This window comes from Ailuropoda melanoleuca, chromosome 1, assembly GCF_002007445.2.
Source record: "Ailuropoda melanoleuca isolate Jingjing chromosome 1, ASM200744v2, whole genome shotgun sequence".
In the NCBI taxonomy this organism is placed as follows: domain Eukaryota; kingdom Metazoa; phylum Chordata; class Mammalia; order Carnivora; family Ursidae; genus Ailuropoda; species Ailuropoda melanoleuca.
Genome location: NC_048218.1, coordinates 10,743,816 through 10,764,307, shown reverse-complemented (window position 1 = coordinate 10,764,307; position 20,492 = coordinate 10,743,816). Strand labels below are relative to the sequence as shown.

The 20,492-nt window shown below is 40.6% G+C and overlaps 1 protein-coding gene across 12 annotated transcripts in view; it reads left to right on the top strand.

Annotated features, from left to right (window-relative positions):
- ITSN1 (intersectin 1) overlaps positions 1-20,492 on the top strand; it is a 206,032-nt gene that overhangs the window by 64,534 nt on the left and 121,006 nt on the right. For all 12 annotated transcript variants that reach the window (XR_004624017.1, XM_034655974.1, XM_034655990.1 and 9 more), the window contains 3 exons: positions 2,291-2,383; positions 3,635-3,698; positions 14,272-14,432. Coding sequence is in view for 11 of the 12 variants with exons in the window: in XM_034655974.1 (XP_034511865.1) it covers positions 2,291-2,383; positions 3,635-3,698; positions 14,272-14,432 (318 nt within the window). In the remaining variant the exon portion in view is untranslated. The remainder of the gene's footprint in view (positions 1-2,290; positions 2,384-3,634; positions 3,699-14,271; positions 14,433-20,492) is intronic.

Here is a 20,492-nt window from a genome sequence, read left to right as displayed (position 1 = left end):
TGCATGCTCTATGGAGTGAGCCAGGCAGGCACCCTAAGGCCCTTTTTTTTTTCTTTTTTTCTTTTTTAGAGATTATTTATTTGAGAGAGGGATAGAGAGAGAGAACAGTGCAGGAGGGAGGAGCAGAGAGAGAAACATCCTCCCCGCAGAGCAAGGAGCTTGACTCGGGGCTTGATTCTAGGAACCCCCAGGACCCCGGGATCATGACCTGAGTCCAAGGCAGATGCTTGACCGACTGAGCCAGCTAGGCGCCCCTCTGAACCCTGTTTTTTAATTTGTTTCATCTGGATTCCTTGGAAGCAACTCCCAGGCACCATTTCATTTCACCCACAAATATGTTAGCATGTGTTTCTGAAAGATGTGAACACTCTTAAAGACATAACTATGATACCAATGTCATACCTACAAAATTCACAGTAATTCTTTAATGTCCTCAACTGTCAAGTCAGTGTTAGGATTTCCCTGATGGTCTTCAGACCTTTTTTTGTTATGGTTTGTCGGTTCAAATCAGGTTCCAGACATTGCTCTCAGTTCACGTGTCTCCTCTGCCTTTCACTGTTTTCTCTTCACATTGTATTTGTTGAAGTGACTGAGTCATTTATTCTCTACTTTTCCCGAAGCCTGAATTGGAAGCAGGACATTTTTGTTTGTTTTACCTCCATCTACTTAAAACATATAAATCTGCATAAAATGGGGGTTTTTTTTCAGGTATTTTTCCCAAATATTATGATGGACGTGTTAAATAACTAGTTGTGCTTACTGGCCAAGTTTTTTTTTTTTAAAGAGAGGGTGCCATTATTATGGCTGCCTTTTGGCAACTGTCTACCCCAGTCATGAGGAGAGTGAGGCACAGATCACCACCCTCTGATTTAACATCTGTTGAAGTCCCTGTGGAATTCCAGTACAGAACCCTGCAAACTTTCCACAGCCATGAGCATTATTGTTTTATTTTTGTTCCTCTTTTTAGTTACTAAGTAGGTTTGTGTTTTGTTGTTTTGCTGCGTTTTTGCTTTTGCTTTAGTTTATCATTCTAGGAACGAATTTCAACAGGGCACTAGAAGTTGCAGGATTACGAGGCCTCTGAGTAAAGAGATGCTATCTGTTTCAGACACTGTGATGTCTCTGATGTCCAATACAGTGCCTGGCACGTACGAGGCAGCCAGTAAATACATTTCCAGCAACTGACTGAGTCCACCCTTCCTGTCACTGTCCGACCAGACAACGTAGAGAGGGGAGGTGTGACATTCAGACATTTTGCTTTTGTGCTGGTCACATTCGCATTTTGTATGAAACATACCACACTGCCTGTTGCCACCTTTTTGGGGAGTATCTGAACTTTTGAAGGTTTTCCATCTACGTAATCTAAAATTATTTTGATGACACTGAGGAGACTAAGGACGAAAGCGAGGAAGGTCTCACAAGTGAGGGGACATCTGGTAGTCTTAGAACTGAAACTGAAGGAGAACCCAAATCCCATTCTCTTTGGTTTGCCTTCACCTTTTCCAGGATACCCATGTTTAAACACATCTTTATTGAGGTATAGTTTACATACCATAAAATTCACCAGTTTAAACTGTACAGTTAAGTGACTTTTAGTCACTTTTATTGAGTTGTGTAATCATCACTACAATCCAGTATTTCAATATTTTTTCACTCCAAAAAGATTTTCATGGAATCACCTGTGATACGAATTGTGAAACTCTGCTTCATTCATAACTTTCTCCTGTGACATTTAAAACACCTGAGAATATAATTTTAAATTGGTTTGTTGCTTCAGTTTACGTAAATAAATGGCTATTAACTTATGTCTCTATACTGTCCTCCTAACTATAAGATTATCGACAAGTTTTTTATTTTTTATTTTTATTTTTTTAAAGATTTTATTTATTTATTCGACAGAGATAGAGACAGCCAGCGAGAGAGGGAACACAAGCAGGGGGAGTGGGAGAGGGAGAAGCAGGCTCATAGCGGAGGAGCCTGATGTGGGGCTCGATCCCATAACTCTGAATCACGCCCTGAGCCGAAGGCAGACGCTTAACCGCTGTGCCACCCAGGCGCCACTCGACAAGTTTTTTAAAAAGAATTTGTGCCGGTATCTTTCTTATTTTGGCCTGTTTTAATTTTCTAACTTTATCTTCTAACTTATATATATAACTTCCAAGGACCAACAGGTGTTAATCAAGGAATTGATAACATAATGAAAGAATCTGGAAGTACTAGGGAAATACTACATGTGAGCACTTTGTTATTCTTTTTGCATTGAATAATTTGTCTTTTCTTTGGGTTATAGGCAGCCTGGATATCTGGGCCATAACTGTAGAGGAAAGAGCGAAGCATGATCAACAGTTCCATAGTTTAAAGCCAATATCTGGATTTATTACTGGTAACTGGAATCAGTATTTTTATATTTTTACTTATCGGTAATGCATAGATATGTGGAAAATCTATTATGCAGAGCTAAGGTGGGTACATATGACCCAGGGAGACATCTACCTTAGCCTTGAGCCTGTATTTTATCAGTCGCTTTTCCTATACTGCATTCAAACCTGTTTCCATCCCTTCATGGATGTCAAGCCACTTGTTTTGGACATATCACTGATGGGAATTGGTAAAGGTCAGTGGACCACATTCTTTAGGTAGTAAAGCAATGGACTGTGGTCCTTGAGCTAAAATGCTTCTTTAATTCTGATCTTGAACTGGTTTGGGAAATGTAAATAAATGAACAGATTCTGAATATTAAAACAAAACAAAACACAGAATTCTCTTATTGCTGTATCCCTAAAGTTTCTTTTGTACTTTGCCTTTTTTTTTTTTTTTGAGGATTTATTTATTTATTTATTCATTCATTTGTGAGAGAGAGTGCGAGCAAGCGCATGCTGATGAGGGAGGGAGGGGAGAGGAGGAGGGATTGGGACAAGCAGACTCTGAGCTGAACACTGAGCCTGACATGGGGGCTGATCCCAGGACCCCAAGATCATGACCCCAGCTGAAACCAAGAGTCCGTTGCTAAACCGACTGAGCCCTCCCAGGTGCCCCTGACTTTTCTATTATCTTTTCCGTTTGGTTATTCTTTAGGAGATAGCTTTAGGGAAACTGGGATCTAGATTTCCTGGGGACTTGGTTGTTTGTGTGTGTGTGTGTATCACAATTCTCTTTAAATTATTAATTCTTAATTGTTGATGTGAATCTTGTAATCATTGTCACTTTTTCCCCATAAGTGTAGTCAAAGCACTGACAGTTTGAAGTGTAGATATTAGGAGTAGCAGAAAACTTAAAAAAGTACAAGTATGGGTCATCAACCCTCATCTTGAGGGTTCCCATAGATGTGCTTTGTCATATGTGTAGCTGTTCCTCTCTAACTTAATAGCTGATTAATTAAAGTGGACAGTCTACCCATGCTCATGATAGGCCGTTTTTTGAGATGAATTTTTAAAACGTTAAGTTCTAAAGTCAGTGAATTCATCAATGAATCTGATGGGTTCATTTTACTGTTGCCTAGAGACTTACCATTTGGCTTTTATCGTATATTTAAGTCAGTATTTGCAGAATTACTAGTCTCTTATGTTTGTAATTTTGCCTAAGAAGATTTCTTCTGTCAGCTGTTTTTTCTAAAATTTTTTCATTTAATTTACAGGTGATCAAGCTAGAAACTTTTTTTTTCAATCTGGGTTACCTCAGCCTGTTTTAGCACAGATATGGTAAGTTGGGACTTCACAGAAGCAGAAGGAGGTAAAATAAAGTATTCTAGTAATATGATTTCTTAAGATCTCGGAGGTGAACATAAATCTCTAGACTGAAATACTTTACTACTCCTTACCAGAGAATACTTTTGTATTCTGTATTTAATGTAGAGCATTAAAAGTAAAAAAAAGAAAAAGTGGTGACATTTGTAGGATAACACTGTCAAAAAACTGTATTTCTAGTGGAGAAATCTATATTTTGAGATTTTCTCATTAATTTGTTGTAGCTTCATCCGCATCCCCCATACTCATCTGTGAATGTCCCACATTTCTTGCTCTATAATGCAATGTTCTGTATCTTTCACTGACCACAAGGTAAAGAAAATATTTGAGGGCTATTACTGAAACAGCACGCGGAATAGTGAAATATCTTGTATTTATTACAGTGTTGTACAAGGTGAATGCGTAATAAATACTGTTGAATTCCTTGATTATCACAAATAAGCATTCAGTCTTTTGAACCTATAGGAGACAAAGGGACATATACATAAAAGAGTGGGAAATATAATTTTGGATTTTAGGATTATGACTTTGGTCTTGCCATGCTGAGGTCTGTTGCCAAGAAGTCATGTTTTGCTCGCACTGTGTGGTTCTTGCAATTAATACTTCATTTCCGGGGTTTATTAGTGTTGTGGGGGGTGGCTCGCTGTGTAGTAGAAAGAGGACAGGATTTGTAGTCACACACCTGTGTTGGAATCCCAGTTGCACTACATTCGGTCTTTATGATTTGAACGTGTATTCATCCTCTCTGACCTCTGTCTTTTAGTCTAGAAAATGGGCAGATGTATATTCCTGACAGGGTTTTGAGAAAATAAGGAGTATTTAAAGGACTGTATATAAAGGACTTAGTCTGGGGCCCTCAAAACAAAACCCAAAACAGTATCTGCTGTCATCATCAGGGACTGGGTCATCCCCATAGCTAAATTGTCCAGTTAATTGCTTGTCTCCCAAAATGATCGACCTTTCTTACAATTAAATGGAAATTAATAAAGATTGACATAGTCCCTTGGGGCCTTCAAGCAGAGTCTACAGAATGTTGTCCAAGCTTCATTACCAGTGTCATCAGTATGAAAATCCTTTACTGTGTTCTGAATAACAAAACTCTCTTGGGAAACACACACACACACACACACACACACACACACACACACACACACGTGGGGGGGGTAAATTTGAATTGAAACTAAATGATACCACATTCCTGCGCTTCTTTTTGGTGTCGGCTTTTTGTTCTTTTTCCTGGTTGTCAACATACTGGCTGCCAGACCGTCTCTTCCAGTTGGGGGGCCGCCTCCTATGATGCCCTTCTAGCTTTTATTTCTGATCCACGTTGAGCTGGGAAAGTCACATAACCCAGGTTTTTGGAATTGCTTTTGCTAGGGGTGGGGAGGTGGAGGGGAGAGCAAGAACTCATGCTCATGTGAGCACAGGGGCACTGACGTGGGAGTTGAGTGACTGAGTTTAAGTTCGAGAGACACGTGACATCTGTGTTAACCGTGAGAAGCTTTCTTTTGGTTTGTGTTCTGGGCTATGATTGTATTTTGCACCAGCAGTCAAGGTCACTCACTACAGCCTTCCTTACCCAGGCATAACTTCTTCCATTGAATGCTGCTTTTATGTCCTAGTCCCAATTTATGAGTGTTCATTCAAGAAGCAGTTTTATGATGCATATCTGCTGCAAGAAAATCTCACTTTACATTTATTCATTCAACAGTGGAATAATATTTATTGAATGTCTTCTGTGGGTCAATGACTATTATAGGTGCTTGGGATGCAGCAGTGAACAGAATAGACAAAATCTGTGCTTTCATAGACATTGCAGTCTGGTGAAGGGATATAGTTAATAGCAGTATAAAAATTGTCACATGGTAATAAGTGTAATGGAGAAAACGTATCATCTAGTAAATTTCACTTTTTTTCAATTAAGCCAGTTGTCAGCTTTCCAGACAGTTTTTAGCTAAGCATATTAATAAATATGCATATTAAGCATATTAAGGTCATCTTTCCAACTTATTATTTTTATAGTGAAAATTTTTATTAACAACAAAGGTGATGAATTGGCAGTCTTGCTTGAGTCAAAACTGTTCTTTGTCTTTAATTTTTTCTGACATTTTCTTAAATAAATTTGTGATGGCATGTTTTCCTTTTATCAAGAATTGTTATTGCAGGGAAGAAAGCACGCTTCTAAGTATCTTTTCCCGAAAGGAATATCTTTGAGGAATCATAGATTTCGTGAACCACAGAGGTCCTGCTAAGATGATGGAATAGTGTAGTGAAAATTATGAGCATGATCTGTCTTTCAGCTCTACCTCTGATACTTACTCACTTAGTAACCCTGAGCAGTATTTCACCTCTTCAGAGGTAGGCTTTTAAATGTATAAATAATAACAGTTGATCTAATGAAATAGTGTTCACTCCCTGTCTCTATGCTAATCTTGTGTTCTCTTACTGTTTTTCTGGTGGGGTTCCAGGGAAGGTCAGTGCCCCTTTTGGTAGAAAGAGGAACGGGTTTGAGTCTGAAGGTTTGGGCAGTCCCTTCGTCGGTCATGTGGGCAAGAAGAGAATTTGGGATTGAGAGTTAGGAACTATAATAGTTTCTGTGTCTCTGGGCCTTACTTTTTTTGCTGTGGACCTCGGTGCGAATACATGAGTGCTTTGGACTCCTGGGGAATATGTGTTGCGCACCTGTACAATTTTGGGTCCAGGTACAAACTATATTCCATTTAGCTGGTTTGTGAACATGTATCTGTCTGTCTATCTTATCTATCAATCAGTTTTTTTAAGTAGTCTCCATGCCCAGCACGGAGCCTAATGCAGGGCTTGAACTCACTGCCCTGAGATCTAGACCTGAGCAGAGATCAAGAGTCGGACACTTAACCAACTCAGCCACCCAGGCTCCCCTAGCTTGTGAACTTTTAAACTGTAACCTGCTGATAGTTTGGGGCTACTTATCTATCCAATCCGATTTCCAATTAATAATACAAGAAAACCTGATTTCTCAGAGGATGGAGTCAAGTCAGTGTGTGTAATACCAAAGTGTAATTGGCCAAAGATGGTATAGCTTCCTAGAAATTGTCTGACTAATAAGGAACTGGAAGGAAACTCGCAAATATCCTGTATCCTTTTGGCAACTATGGATACTTGAAGTTGTTCCAACCTTGGCCTGGTGTACAGAGGGAAGAGAAGAAAGCAGAGGGTGGTGGACAGGAGCCTCGATGGTCCAGGAAGTAAAAAGAGGCTGAATGAAGAAGGCTTTGGCATCAGAGGTAGTACGAGCCACAGAAATGGAGATTAGAGGCTTCTAAGGAGAGAAATGAGGGGAAGGGAGGCCCACCTGGGTGTGGGACCTGAGAGAGAAGGCCAGAGACATGAACGCAAATACAAGAACAGCTTGGTGATCTGTTCAAGGGTGGGGAGTAGGGCAGGGCCAACAGCTGTATAACATCTAGTTTCTTAGGACGCTTCTGTGTATATGTCAGAAGAACCTTCAGCCCCCAACAAGATCAATTTGCTAAACTCACACACACACAAAGGGCATCCTGGACTCTTGTTCCCCTCTCCCCCATCCCTCCTCCCTGCCATCCTCCCTTCATGGCTGAGCATCTGTCCAGCTGCTGGGAGCCACACTTGATTCCTCTCTTTTCCTTACCCTGCACGTTCAGTCCATCAGCGCATTCTTTTGGTTCCATTTACAGACTTTCTCCCCATTCTGGCCATTTCTTTCTGTCTCCGTTGCTACCGTCCTCATTTGTCATCCCACCTGGGCCCTTCTGCTGGAGTCTTTCTCACGCTTGCCCCTTTAGATTTCATTCTCCATACAGTACCCACATTCTCTTTGGAAAAAGTAAATCCATTTTAAACTCCCCATTGAGAAGAAAACCCCAAGTCCTGTCTAGGCTCCAAGGCCCAACCCGAGCTGGTTCTTGCCTTTTTTCATCTTCTCTTATTTTGCACCCCTCTCTTCCCTAATTTCTGTATTCCAGTTTCACTGACCTTCTCTCTATTGAAATGGGCCAGGCTCCTTCTTGCCTCTGGGGCATTGCACTTGCCATTTCCTCTTCCTGTAATCTGTAATGCGGGTCTTTAAGGTCCTCACACAGCTAGCTGGCCGATGACCCTTCTGGTTTCAGAGAAGTACTTCCTGACCATTCATCTAGAGTAGTTCCCTCTGCCCACCTGCTCCTACCCATTGTCTTCTCTTTCCTGCTACCTCATTTTATTTCTGAACAGCACTAACTGTTATGGGCAAGAATTCGATTAGTTTTGCTTGCCCTAAAATATTAGCTCTGTGAGGGCAGGAACCTTCTCTGTCTTTTTCACAGTACTCACACCAATTCCTAGAAAGGGCATAGACTTTAGTAGGTGCCCCCCTCAAAAATTATTTGTTGGATGAATTAAAAAAAAAACGAATGAATGAAGAATGAATGAGCGCGTAGGCTGGATTGATCCCACAGTCAGACATGAGTGTCCTGAGGGCAGCCTCTGTGGTGAGATGGCCTCTGAAGACCCACAGGCTTTCAGCTGCAGTGCAGGGTATGAGGTGCGTGAGCGGAGGCTGGGTCTTGTCCTTTAATCCTAGAACACAGAGTCCCTTCAGCGTTGCCACATTCAGGTCGGCTGCCCACACCGTCCCTGGAGTTCATGCTGCTGGTTGGTTATAGACTGAGGATATATGAAGTACTCTGTTAACGCCTCCCGTGTGCGTATGCGATTTACTTAAAATATGCTTGGGTTGATTTGTTTTTGTTTTTATTCGGTTTAGGGGTCTCCTTTGTCTGTGGACTTAATTTTATTTCTGAATACGTCACACATTAACAGGTTCCAAAAGCCAACACTGTACCAGAAAGGGAATGCAGAGAGAAGTGTCACTCCCCATGCTATCCCTTCGTGCCTGTGCTCATCTACTGAATTAGTTTCTTACCGTCCTTCCTTTGTTTATTTTTGTGGGGGAAAAAACCAGCTTAATAATATATCATATGTATCTGTATTTTAATGATTTTCTCTTCCTTCTTTTTAAAGTTTACCTCCTTTAAATGTTCTTTTGTTCTTTGCTTTTCTCACTTCACAGCACATTCTGGAAATCACTGGTATCATTCCATAGAGATGTCTTTCTCTCTTTCTTCCTACAGTTACATAGTATTCATTATAGAAGATACACCTTAGTATATTTAAGCTGTCTTCTGTGTGTGTGCATTACAGTTATTTCTAATAATGTAGCAATGAATGAGCTAAAGCATAAATATTTTTATATCGTTGGTGTATCTTCAGGGTAAATTCCTATGAGTGGATTTGCTAGGTCAAAGAGTAAATGCATAGGTAGTTCTGTCGATGTTGCCAGATTTCCCTTCATTTGGAGTTGCAGCACTTTTCCCTACTTACAGTGCACGAGAGGGACACATGGGTTATTTCCCTTAAGATTTCGCCATCCCTGTGGTCCCCTTCTCATCTCAGCCCTGCCTGTTGCTATGTATGTGTGCTGTGTATTTAAGACTAGTTTGTTTGTAAGAGTCGTATACAAGAATTGTTTGACTTAAGCTTGTTTTTTGCATATGTGTTTTTTCACTCTGGAAGTTTAGTGAATTTAATTTTGTATTCCTGGGCTTTTAGATTCATCTTTTGGGAGGATTATTAGAAATGAGTAAATGTAAATGGGAGATGAAAGTGTATTGCAGAGCTGAGGTCATTTTTTTTTATTTTTCTTTTTCAGGGAAACCTTGAGAAATAGAATTTCGGTTCTTCTAGAGTTGCAGCTTTTTCATTGGAAGAGGGGAGTAGGGAGAAATGAGCTTTGTAGCAATAACTACTGTATTTGCATAAAGTCCTTTGAGATATCACTACCAATGAGTCCCAACACTTAACGTTCTGTTAGTTGAAGAAAAAAAGGTTTTAAGAAATCACGCAAAATTCTCAAAAAAATATGGGATTGTGGTGGGTGGCTTAAAGTCAAGCACCTGGAACTTGAGAATTACATGTCTCCTCTCCTCTCCCACTGAGACACTTCAGTGGAAGGTTTTTAGAAACATGAAATTCTTCTAATTAAACTCTTACAGTACTAGAAAGTCTCTTCTCCCCCAACTAGTCATTATCCCACATTAGATATTTGTTTCTCATTAGAAAATGTGTTTTGGGGGTGGGGCAGTGATGTTGGGAATAGGGGGTGAAAACCTATCTGCTTGATTTTTTTTTTTTTAAGTGTGCACGTTGATGTTGATTGTTGGCAAGTTTTTTTCCCCTGAGAACCATTTGATACAGCTGAATATCTTTTTAGAAAAACTTAGCAAAGGAAGGAAAGTTGACCCTCTCATTTTACTTATTTAACTTCCTTTATAAAACCTGATAGTTACAAAAATAAAACAACCAGAGACCAGTCTCATTTATGAATATAGATGCAAATATCAAAACAAAATCTTAGCAAATAGAATTCGACAATATTTTTAAAACTATGACCAACTTGAGTTTATGCCAGGAGTGCAAGTTTGGTTCAGAATCAAGGCATTGTCTCAGTATTATAGCAACAGATAAAAGGAAGTGTGATCAAATCAGCAGATGCTGACTAGGCATTTGATTTAAAAAAAAAAGAAAAAAAATATATATAGTAACCATTTCTAATATGTAAAAAGGAAACTTTTTAAATATGTCAGGTTACTTTCTAAAGATCACTACCAGATATTATTCTAAACAATGAAACACTGCAGCTCTTTCTTTGAAACCCAGGACTTAGCGGAGCGCTCACACATTCAATGATGTCTTAGAGGAAATAAGACCAATAAAAAAGGGGAAGTGTATAAATATTGTAAACAAAAGTTAACTCCTTTTTGCTAGTTATGTAATAGTATACTTAACAAACCTAAGGGATTTTAGGTTAAAAAAAATAGTATTTATAGAAGTTTGGTAAGATAGCTGAATATTGCCTAAATGATTATTAAAAGCAAAACTTTTCTCTGTGCTTGAAATAAACACTGAAATATGGAAACGGAGAAATGTTGCATTTAAAATAGTGATGGAGGGGCGCCTGGGTGGCACAGCGGTTAAGCGTCTGCCTTCGGCTCAGGGCGTGATCCCGGCATTAGGGGATCGAGCCCCACATCAGGCTTTTCTGCTATGAGCCTGCTTCTTCCTCTCCACTCCCCCTGCTTGTGTTCCCTCTCTCACTGGCTGTCTCTGTCTCTGTTGAATAAATAAATAAATAAATCTTTAAAAAAAAATTAAAAAAAAATAAAATAGTGATGGAAATGATAAAACTCCTAAGAATACATTTCATAAGAAAAGTAACTGGGGCGCCTGGGTGGCTCAGTTAGTTAAGTGTCCGACTCTTGGTTTCTTATGAGTTCATGTTTTCTCAGGGTCGTGGGATCGAGCCCTACATCGGACTCCGGACTCAGTTGGAGCCCCCTTGAGATTCTCTCTTTCCTTCTGTCTCTGCCCCTTCCCCTCCTTGAGTTCTCTCTCTCTCAATAAATAAATAATATCTTTAAAAAATTTTTAAAAAGAAAAGTAATTGCTTACATAAAGTGATCTAATTTAAAAAAATATTTATTTTTCACTTATTTTAGAGAAAGAGAGAGGGAGTAGGGGGTTATTCAGGGGCAGAGGGAGTTTGAGAGAGAGAGAGAATCTCAAACAGACTCCCTGCTGAGTGAGGAGCCTCGCTGGGGGGCTCGATCCCATAACCCTGAGATCATGACCTGAGCTGAAATCAAGAGTCCGGTGTTTAAACAACTGTTAAGCAACTTAGCCATCCAGGTGCCCCAAAAGTGATCTAATCTTATGAAAGAGAAGTATTTGTAAAGTTGAACAGATGGACAGACATGCTATTGTCTTTGGTGGGCTATTTAATGCAGTTGCAGCTTGGATCCCAGTAGGGTTGTTTGTAGAGTAGATAAATGATCTTAAAAGTCATAGGGAAGATAAAAAATATCTGTGAATAATCAAATAAAATTTAAGAGAATGAAGTCTTTTTTTTAAAGCTTTTATTAATTTATTTTATTTATTTATTTGGAGAGACAGAGCAAGAGAGTGAGAGAGCAAGTGGGGGGAGGAGCAGAGGGAGAGGGACAGGCAGACCTGTGCTGAGTAGGGAGCCTGACATGGCACGCCACCTCTCAACCCTGAGATTATGACCTGAGCCAAAATCAAGAGTCGGACACTTAACCGACTGAGCCACCCAGGCGGCCCAAGAAAAGTCAAGTCGTGCCAGTTGCCAGACCGTACCGTGGAGCCAGTGTGATCAGATCACTGTCATATTGAACTTGGAATTGTTTAGACTAGATAATCCAGAAATAGGTATCACTTTATATGAATATTTAATATACAGCAAAAATATTTTTTAGTTCTGTGAGAAGAGGCTGGCTTAGTTAATGCGAATCGTATTGTATTAGTTTCAAGTGTAGAACAGTGCTTGACATTTATGAGTCTGTTTCTGTTTTGTTTTGTTCGTTTTGGTTTTTTGGATTCCACATGTAAGTGAAATCATATGGTATAAAAATGTAGAATTTCTTACAAGAAATTATGCACAGACCAATGATAAATTTTTAAAAAATCAACAATTGACAGAGAAACAGTAAGGATCTCTTATAAACTGACAAGAAAAAGACACGTAGCCCATCAGAAAACTTACTAGCAAAGGATGTGAACGAGCAATTCTTGTATGAATTCAAGTGACCAAGATCCATATGCAGAGAGACCCTCAGGCTCACTATTGTGAATGGAATTCAGACTCCACTGGTGTTTGCTGAGGGGGGTCCTCGACTGCAGGAAAGCCGTGGTCTGTTCCTACCTGAGGCACAGACGTGGTTTCCGTAGCCCATCTCTCACTTGAAGACTTTTTCTTACTCTCTAAACGGATAGTGTTGACTCACAGCTTTTAGAAATTTTTCATCTTTGTTGTGTGTCATGCTTGTCATTGTGTTTAATGTTTTCTTTCCTTGAGTTAACTCCAGCAATATAGGATAATTTTCTCTGAAACTTAATTGTCTTTTTTGGACACTACCTAGATGTGGCTCATTTAAAAGACGGCTAGTCATAGTAATTTAATTGGAGTAGCTGGTCTTATCATTTGTTGTTTCAAATAAAATAAATTGGTTTAAAAAAATAAGTCATCTTAACATTTTTAATATCTAGACTAAAAGAAATGAAATCTGGATGAACATTTTTTTTTAAGACTATTTGAGAGAGATACAGAGATAGCAAGAGAGAGAGCATGAGCAGGAAGGAGAGGGAGAAGCAGGCTCCCCACTTAACAGGGACCCCAGTATGGGGCTTGATCCCAGGACCCTGAAATCATGACCTGAGCCAAAGACAGACGCTTAACTGACTGAGCCACCCAGGCATCCCAAGGGGTGAACATTTTTCATGCAGAAGAGGTGAAAAATGAAACAAGATAAAACCAGAGAGGGAGACAAACCAAAGAGACTCTTAATCTTAGGAAACAAACTGAGGGTTGCTAGAGGGGAGGGGGGTGGGGAAATGGGGTGGCTGGGTGATAGACATTGGGGAGGGTATGTGTTGTGGTGAGCGCTGGGTGTTGTGTAAGACTAATGAATCACAGACCTGTACCCCTGAAACAAATAATACATTATATGTTAATTTAAAAAATAAAAAAATTGAAAAAGAGGTTAAATGTGAATATGCACAGTTGTGGTTTGCATAAAGTCGTTTCCACTCGCAAACGTTTTCTTTTGCTTATTAAGCTTCTTTGAGAGAATATGCATTAAAGCTCATTGCACCTGAAACTAATGTAATGTCATCAAATCTACTTCAATTAAAAAAAAAGAAAGAAAAAATAAAAATGAAAACCTGGGGAGGGAGACAGTCATTGCAAGTTACACTAGACCATTTATGTCTGACTACCATTTTTACCTGTGCAAGCTCGTTTAATTAATTTTCACAGGTTTAAAGGTAGTAGAACTATATCATAGCCCAACATGTCGTATCTCCATGGTGCGGTTCGTAGAACCCCACAGAAGACTTGGTGCCATCTAGTCAAGTACCTATAGAAATAAACTCTTTTCCTACTTTTATCCCCCTAACATCTTTTTAGGGGAAACATGGGACTTGAGCTCACGACCCTGAGCTGGCCAGGTGCCCCTTCCTCTAACATCTTTATTATGACATAATTCACACAATAAAATTCACCCTTTTAAATGTATAATTCACTGGTTTTTAGTGTGTTCATAGAGTTGTGCAATCATGGCCACTATCCCATTTTAGAACATTTTTCCCCATCTCAGAAAGAATCCCGTTTGATATCCAAAGTACATGTCCTGGCATTCAGACTGAAAATTACCTCATGGGTCCTATAAGTAAAGAATAATACAATAGAGAGTATTTTCCTTTATACTAAACCTTGTTAGTATTCCTAGGTTACTCCCTACAGCTTGGTAAACAAGTTTTGGTTTGGTTTGTTTTGGTTTACTTGGTTTTCTTCGCTTTTTTTGCCCCAGGATGAAGGGAGCTGACTAGTGTGGGTGGGAGGGGTGGTTTAGGTGGTTTTATGGTCAGATTCATTCCTGCCCTCGATGTTGGTTTGCAGGGCACTAGCTGATATGAACAATGATGGACGAATGGATCAAGTGGAGTTTTCCATAGCTATGAAACTCATCAAACTCAAGCTGCAAGGATATCAACTCCCTTCCACACTTCCCCCTGTCATGAAACAGCAACCCGTTGCTATTTCTAGTGCACCAGCCTATGGTAAGTCTAAAAAGGACTTGGTTCCTATATTTCATTGTAGATCTTAGAAATAATTTTTCCCCTTTTCTGTTTGTAGCCTTGTGAATTCTAGGAGGCAGTTCTGTCCAAAAAATGATGGTCCTGGCCCTGTGCAGGCACTTGGTGCTGGAGGAGAAGACCATGTTCACATTCGCACCCTAGCATGTGTTAAAGAACAAAAGTTCACCTGAGTAATTTTGAAATTGTAATTGGCTTTATTAGGCCATTCTTGAATTGGGCAACTTTGCATGGAGCAAGTGGAGGGGAGCTCAGAGGAGTTGTCGGAAATAGGAGGTTTTTACAGGAAGGTCGGTGGGGCAAGAAAATTGTTACCGAAAGAAAAGAAAGGATTGCACCTGGCAAGATCACTCACTTGCCCTGGAGTGGAAGGCCAGGGGGTTTTGTCAGGTTAATTATCTCATTTTCCTCTGGGGGACGGAGAGGGCCCATGGGACAGATGACCTCACTGGTGCTGATCCGAAAATCCCTGTGACTGCTTAAGGCAGTGTTGCTAGGGGAGGTTGACTCTGCCATTAGCTTGGGTATTGAGCCCCAGGTTTGGTAACTTGGCCCGAGTGACACCATTTGGGTCCTGTGGTTTTCTTTTTAACAGATGCTAGTAATCAAGTGAAAGCAAAGGTCCAGACTGTCAGGGTAAAAGGAATACACTTACAGTTTGCTCCTGCATCTTCGGTCTTTTCATTGCTCTTACTGCATCCAGGACCCTTTGCAGTGCCACATGCTTCCTTTTGGCTTTCTGTTTCCATAGCCTCTTTATTTCCCCCTGCGCATAAATAGCTCCTCTGGATAATGGTATCTAGCAATATATTTTTAAATCCATAGTTTTGAGACAACTGGCCACATTAGATTCTGTCTTGGAACAAAATGAAGCAGGAAAAAAATAAACGTTATCTGAGTTAGAAACATAATTCCATGAAAAGATACCTTTTAGCCAGATGTTTTTCTTAAAAACTAATCAGTAATTAATTGATTAAGATCACCAACAGTTCTGATTTCTTCTGTGTTCTAACCCTAGACTTTAATGATTTAGGTTGATTGGAAGATTACAATAGCAGATCTAATATCTGATTCATGAGAAAGTTCTTAGACAGTTTTCACAAAACACAGAAATTGTGGCTAGAGTTTCCCTTTCTTCCTCCTGATGGATCTGATGACAGGTGATAAGGTGAAGTAGGTTTGGGAGGGGGCAGTGAATAGTAATGCAAGTTGTCTCTGATACAGTTAATGATAAGCTGAGATAAATAAATGCTGTGGTTTTACTTAATAGATTTACTGTTAAAAACTATGCATTGCCTTTCTTTTGGTGAGGTTTCGTCACAAGACTTCTGGTCATAAGGGGAAGGGTGCAATTTTGGGGTCAGGCAAGAAGGGTAGTGATCCTAGAGAGAAAAGAGAAACTCAGGGAATCACGCAGGAGCAAAGGCTAGGAAGAGTGGAGGTGAAGAGTACATACAGTCCGCTCCACGTGACCAGGGCCCTGGTCAGCTTTGTCCATTGTGTGTTCGCAGCCCTCCGCCCTTAGTTAGTCACCTTATTTAAGTGCAAGCGGCTCTGAATCTCTGAAGGTCCCTGTAGCCAACCTTTGGTCAGGACTCCTGGGTTAAAAGAGCTAAAGGGTATTTGGTTTTCTTTTGGCTTCCCTTCTGGTGCTGCAAGAAGATATGGGGTGGGGGGGGGCGTGGAGACAGATCGACAAATAACCAGAGGCATCCCATTTCCTTTTTTCCCCTCAAACCCGGGGGCTCAGTGATTCTTCATCTAACATTTAATATGTCTTCTCTTGTTCCATTCTGCAACAAGACTTTCAACTCTAGAGTCACTGCTGATTTATTTCCTTGAGGTTGCGGCCTCGCTTACCCTAAGGGTTTTACTGCTGCTTAAGTCAGCTGCCCCTGCCTCCAAGGGAACCTGGGATTTCTGAGTCACCATTCTGCCAGTCAGTCCTGAGCTCCTTCCCCGGGGCTTCTCCACTGCCTTTCCTCCCCCCTCCTTTTCATCACATCAACATCCTCAGTAAATTATTTTCAAGAGGTGAATCACGAGGGAATATCAGAACATGAGAGAAGTTAAAAGTATGTTGTGTCCTAACCAGGTTTACTTAGCTTTGCTCAAACATCTGACCTTTGCTAGTATTTGTAGTTCCACCTCTCAGCTCAACCCAAGATAATTTTTTTTTTTACACTTCTTTTGTGGCTGCTTGAGAAGAAAATCATTGGTTACTAGGATCATTATTTTCTAGTTAATAGTAAAAATTCTCTGACTATGCATTTCCTAGCCCTTTTTCATATTATACCTTCACGTGTTGTATTTTATCTGGTCACAACAATAACCCTAAAAGCCGTAGAAATTAGGAGCTCTGTTAACACAAATGAGAGAACCGAGATTCCAAGAAGGTGAATGGTTTGCTTAAGACCATATTCCTTAAAAGGGAGGTCCAGCCTGGCCAGACATAATGGTTTTTCAAAGGATTTTGGTTTCCTTACTACCTTCTCTCTTCCCATCTTCATTCTCATCAAACCATGTGGGTGGCATGGAGCGTGACTGTTCCACGGTTTGTGGTCTCCATGGGTGCTGAGGCACGTGTTAACACGTGGAATTAAGGCTAGCTGGAGGTTGAGCAACTATTTTGTTCAACTCTCCTCTGTGAAGGAGAGGAAAAGGGGATGTAGTGAGTGATAGTATGACTTGCCTAAGTCTATTCCAGGAAGTTCTGTGAGTGTGCCTGTATCTTTTTCCTTCAGTGTATTTACACACAGCATAATTCCTTTTTGACTATGAATCCAGCTGTTTCAGGGGGAGCTTGTCTTTTGTTTAATTTTTTTAAGTTTTTGCCAGATCCCATGATTTTATTAGATTAAAACATTATTATTATTAGTTACTTTTTTAGAGTGGGGAGGGGCAAAGGGAGAGCTAAAGAGAGAATCTTTTTTTTTTTCCTAAGATTTTATTTTACTTTATTTATTTGACAGAGAGACAGCCAGTGAGAGAGGGAACACAAGCAGGGGGCATGGGAGAGGAAGAAGAAGGCTTCCAGAGGAGGAGCCTGACATGGGGCTCGATCCCAGAACTCTGGGATCACGCCCTGAGCCGAAGGAAGACGCTTAATTACTGAGCCACCGAGGCGCCCCTAAAGAGAGAATCTTAAGTAGGCCCCATGCCCCATGTGGAGTCTGACACAGGGCTCAGTCTTACAACCCTGAGATCATAACCTGAGTTGAAATCTAAAGTCTAACTCCTAACCAACTGAGCCACCCAGGTGCTGCAGATTAAACCATTATTTTTAAACCCCAACTGTGTGTCCTCATTGCTGGGAACACATTGGTAAGCCAAGACATCATGGCTCCTGCTACTATGAAGCTTCTTGTTAAGTTGGGGAAAGTAAGCAAGTAGATGAACAGTTTCAAGGCAAGATAAGTGCAATGAGTTCTGTAAAACGGTAATATGATAAAGACACTGATGGGAGAAAATTATCGGGGCAGAATTCTCTTTGGAGAGATGACTTTGAGCTGACTTAGAGATGAGAGCCATATGAAGACCTTAACGGAGAAACATTCCGGGCTAATGGAACAGCAATTAACAAAGGTCCTAAGGCAAAAATGAAGTTGGTTTGCGCAAGAAACAAAAATGAGAGCACCGGTAGCTGAGGTATTGGTAGGCCTTACAGATGAGGAGGTAGGGCAAGAACCAGATGATTTAGAGCCTAATAAAACAACTGTGGAGTTCGAATTGTTTTCTAAGTTCAGTGGAAAGCTGCAGAGAGCTTATTGGTAGGGGTGTACATGGTTTACAGACATTTAGAAAGCAAAATCTTTGTTATCGGAAGATTGGATTGCAGGGGGACCAAAGAAGAATCAGGGGAAAGAGTAAGGAGTTTTTTGCTCTGGGCAAGAGGTAATGGAGATTTAGATCTGGGTGGCAATAATCAATGTGGAAGATGGGCTAGGATTAGATTCATCGTATCCTGTATTTTGGAGGAAAAGTAAATCAGGCTTTGGTCTTGTTAAGTGTGAGGGGTTTAGTGGATTTCCAAGGAGGCAGGTGAATCCATGGGTCTGGATTTCAGAGGAGGGATCCTTTAGCTCTGGGAGAATTTGAATATAGGATGTGTAGCAAGAGCAGGCAGAAGACCTGGGACCAATCCTTGCCACGCTGTGACATTTAAAGGTGTAATAAAAGGGAAGAAGCAAGAGAAAGGTTGGTGTCCTAGCAGCTAAGAAAACATTTTTCAAGGAAGGAGCGTTCTATTATTTGAGTTGCTTGGGAGAGATTGAGGAAGAATAGGACAGAAAAGTATTGAATTTGATAAGATGACCTTGAAAAGCAGTTTCCTTGGAGTGGTGGAGACAAAAGCCTGTTTGGAGGCTTGGAAGAGGAAGGAATTTTACTGTGAGGGAGAGAAAAAGCTGGAGGAGCAAGTCAGCTGAAGGCTGGTGTGTTTAGGACGGGAAGTGCCCCTGCATTTTTAGAGAAGAGGGAGAACCCAATGGTTGAGGAGAGGTGGGAAAATTTCAGGAGTTAAGACTTAACATAGTCAAGAGAGGTGGTATCCAAAACACAGCCTCCAGTAGATGCATTCCTTTAGGAATATTTAGAAAATATTCACTGAGGAGAGGTAGTCAGTTGGTAAGAGGATGATGATCTTTGTAGCAGCTGTTTAAAAGCTGGCCCAACAAGGCTTCCACTTGTGACAGATCCCCACACTGAGGAGAAATGACTGGGAGTGGAATCAAAATTGAGCAGGGCAGCGACACAGACACAAAAGGAGGAGAAGGTCCGGACCAACGTGGGGGTGGAGAACAGAGGCTGGAAATCCCAGGAAGCAAGGCTCACATAAAAATGAGTGAAAGGCAGTATAAGGCAAGGTCGGATGCCACAGAAAGTTTTTATTAGAAAAAGGAGAATAAAGAGCTAAATAATGCCCCTGTGATTAATGATGGCACCCCAGTGAGCTACGATTTCAAAACAAGCTAAAAATACTAAGAAAATGACACAAGTCATGAAGGACCAACACGATCAGAATTTTAAAGCCTCAGAAATAAGGCGACAGAACTCAGGAAAGGAGAAAGAAAAGAAAAAGTAATTTCAGAAATGGAGACCAAGCTACAAGAGATGCTATCAGAAGAGAAACAGAAGGTGAAAAGAGGAAGATGTCAAGAATAAAAACAAAATTAACAAGAGATAATAAGGATTTGAGAAAAAGTGACCAATATTGAAGGGAAAGGAAACTGAATATAAGGTAGTTGGAGTCCCTGAAGAAGGAAACCAAAGCAAGGGAAGAGAACAAAGGGTAAAGACTAGTTGAAGACAACTTCCTGGAAATAAAGGATTTGAAACTGTACTTGAAAGAGGATATCATGTGCTCGAGAATATTGGTCTGGAGAAACCAGAACTAAGATAAATTCTAGTAAAACAAAAAAAATTTTGGGTATGTAGAAAAAGGAAGCACATGACTTAGAAGGGGAAGAAAATTAGAATATCTTCAGACTTCTCTACAGTAGTGGTGTATCTCAGAAGAAAATGGAGTGACATATTTAGGATTATCAAGGAAAGACTAAGCCCAGAATTTTGTGTCCAGAAGAACCACACCACCCAATTTTCCAATTTTCTGGACACCAGCTTATTATCTTATAATTAAACTCAGCTCTGATGGTAACTACTGGAATGAGTGTCAGATTCTGAGGGTGGAAGGGCCCAGTCCCACTGCACTGCCCTTGCATCACACTTGTGTCACCAGTACTCAGTCCCCAGGGTATCCATACTTCTGTCCGACTTGACTACAAAGTCTGAGGCTCCCCCACACCCTGCTTCCCCTTTCTGTAATTTGCTAGAACAGCTGACAAAACTCAGGGAAACATTCACTTAGGTTTATCAGTTCGTTATAAAGGATGTGATGAAGGATACATACAGATGCACAGGCACATGAAGGGGTGTATGAGGGAGAGGCCTCTAAGGGTCCTGAGTGTAAGAGCTTCTGTCTCCATGGAGTTGGGGTGTGCCACCCTCCCATCACGTGGATGTGTT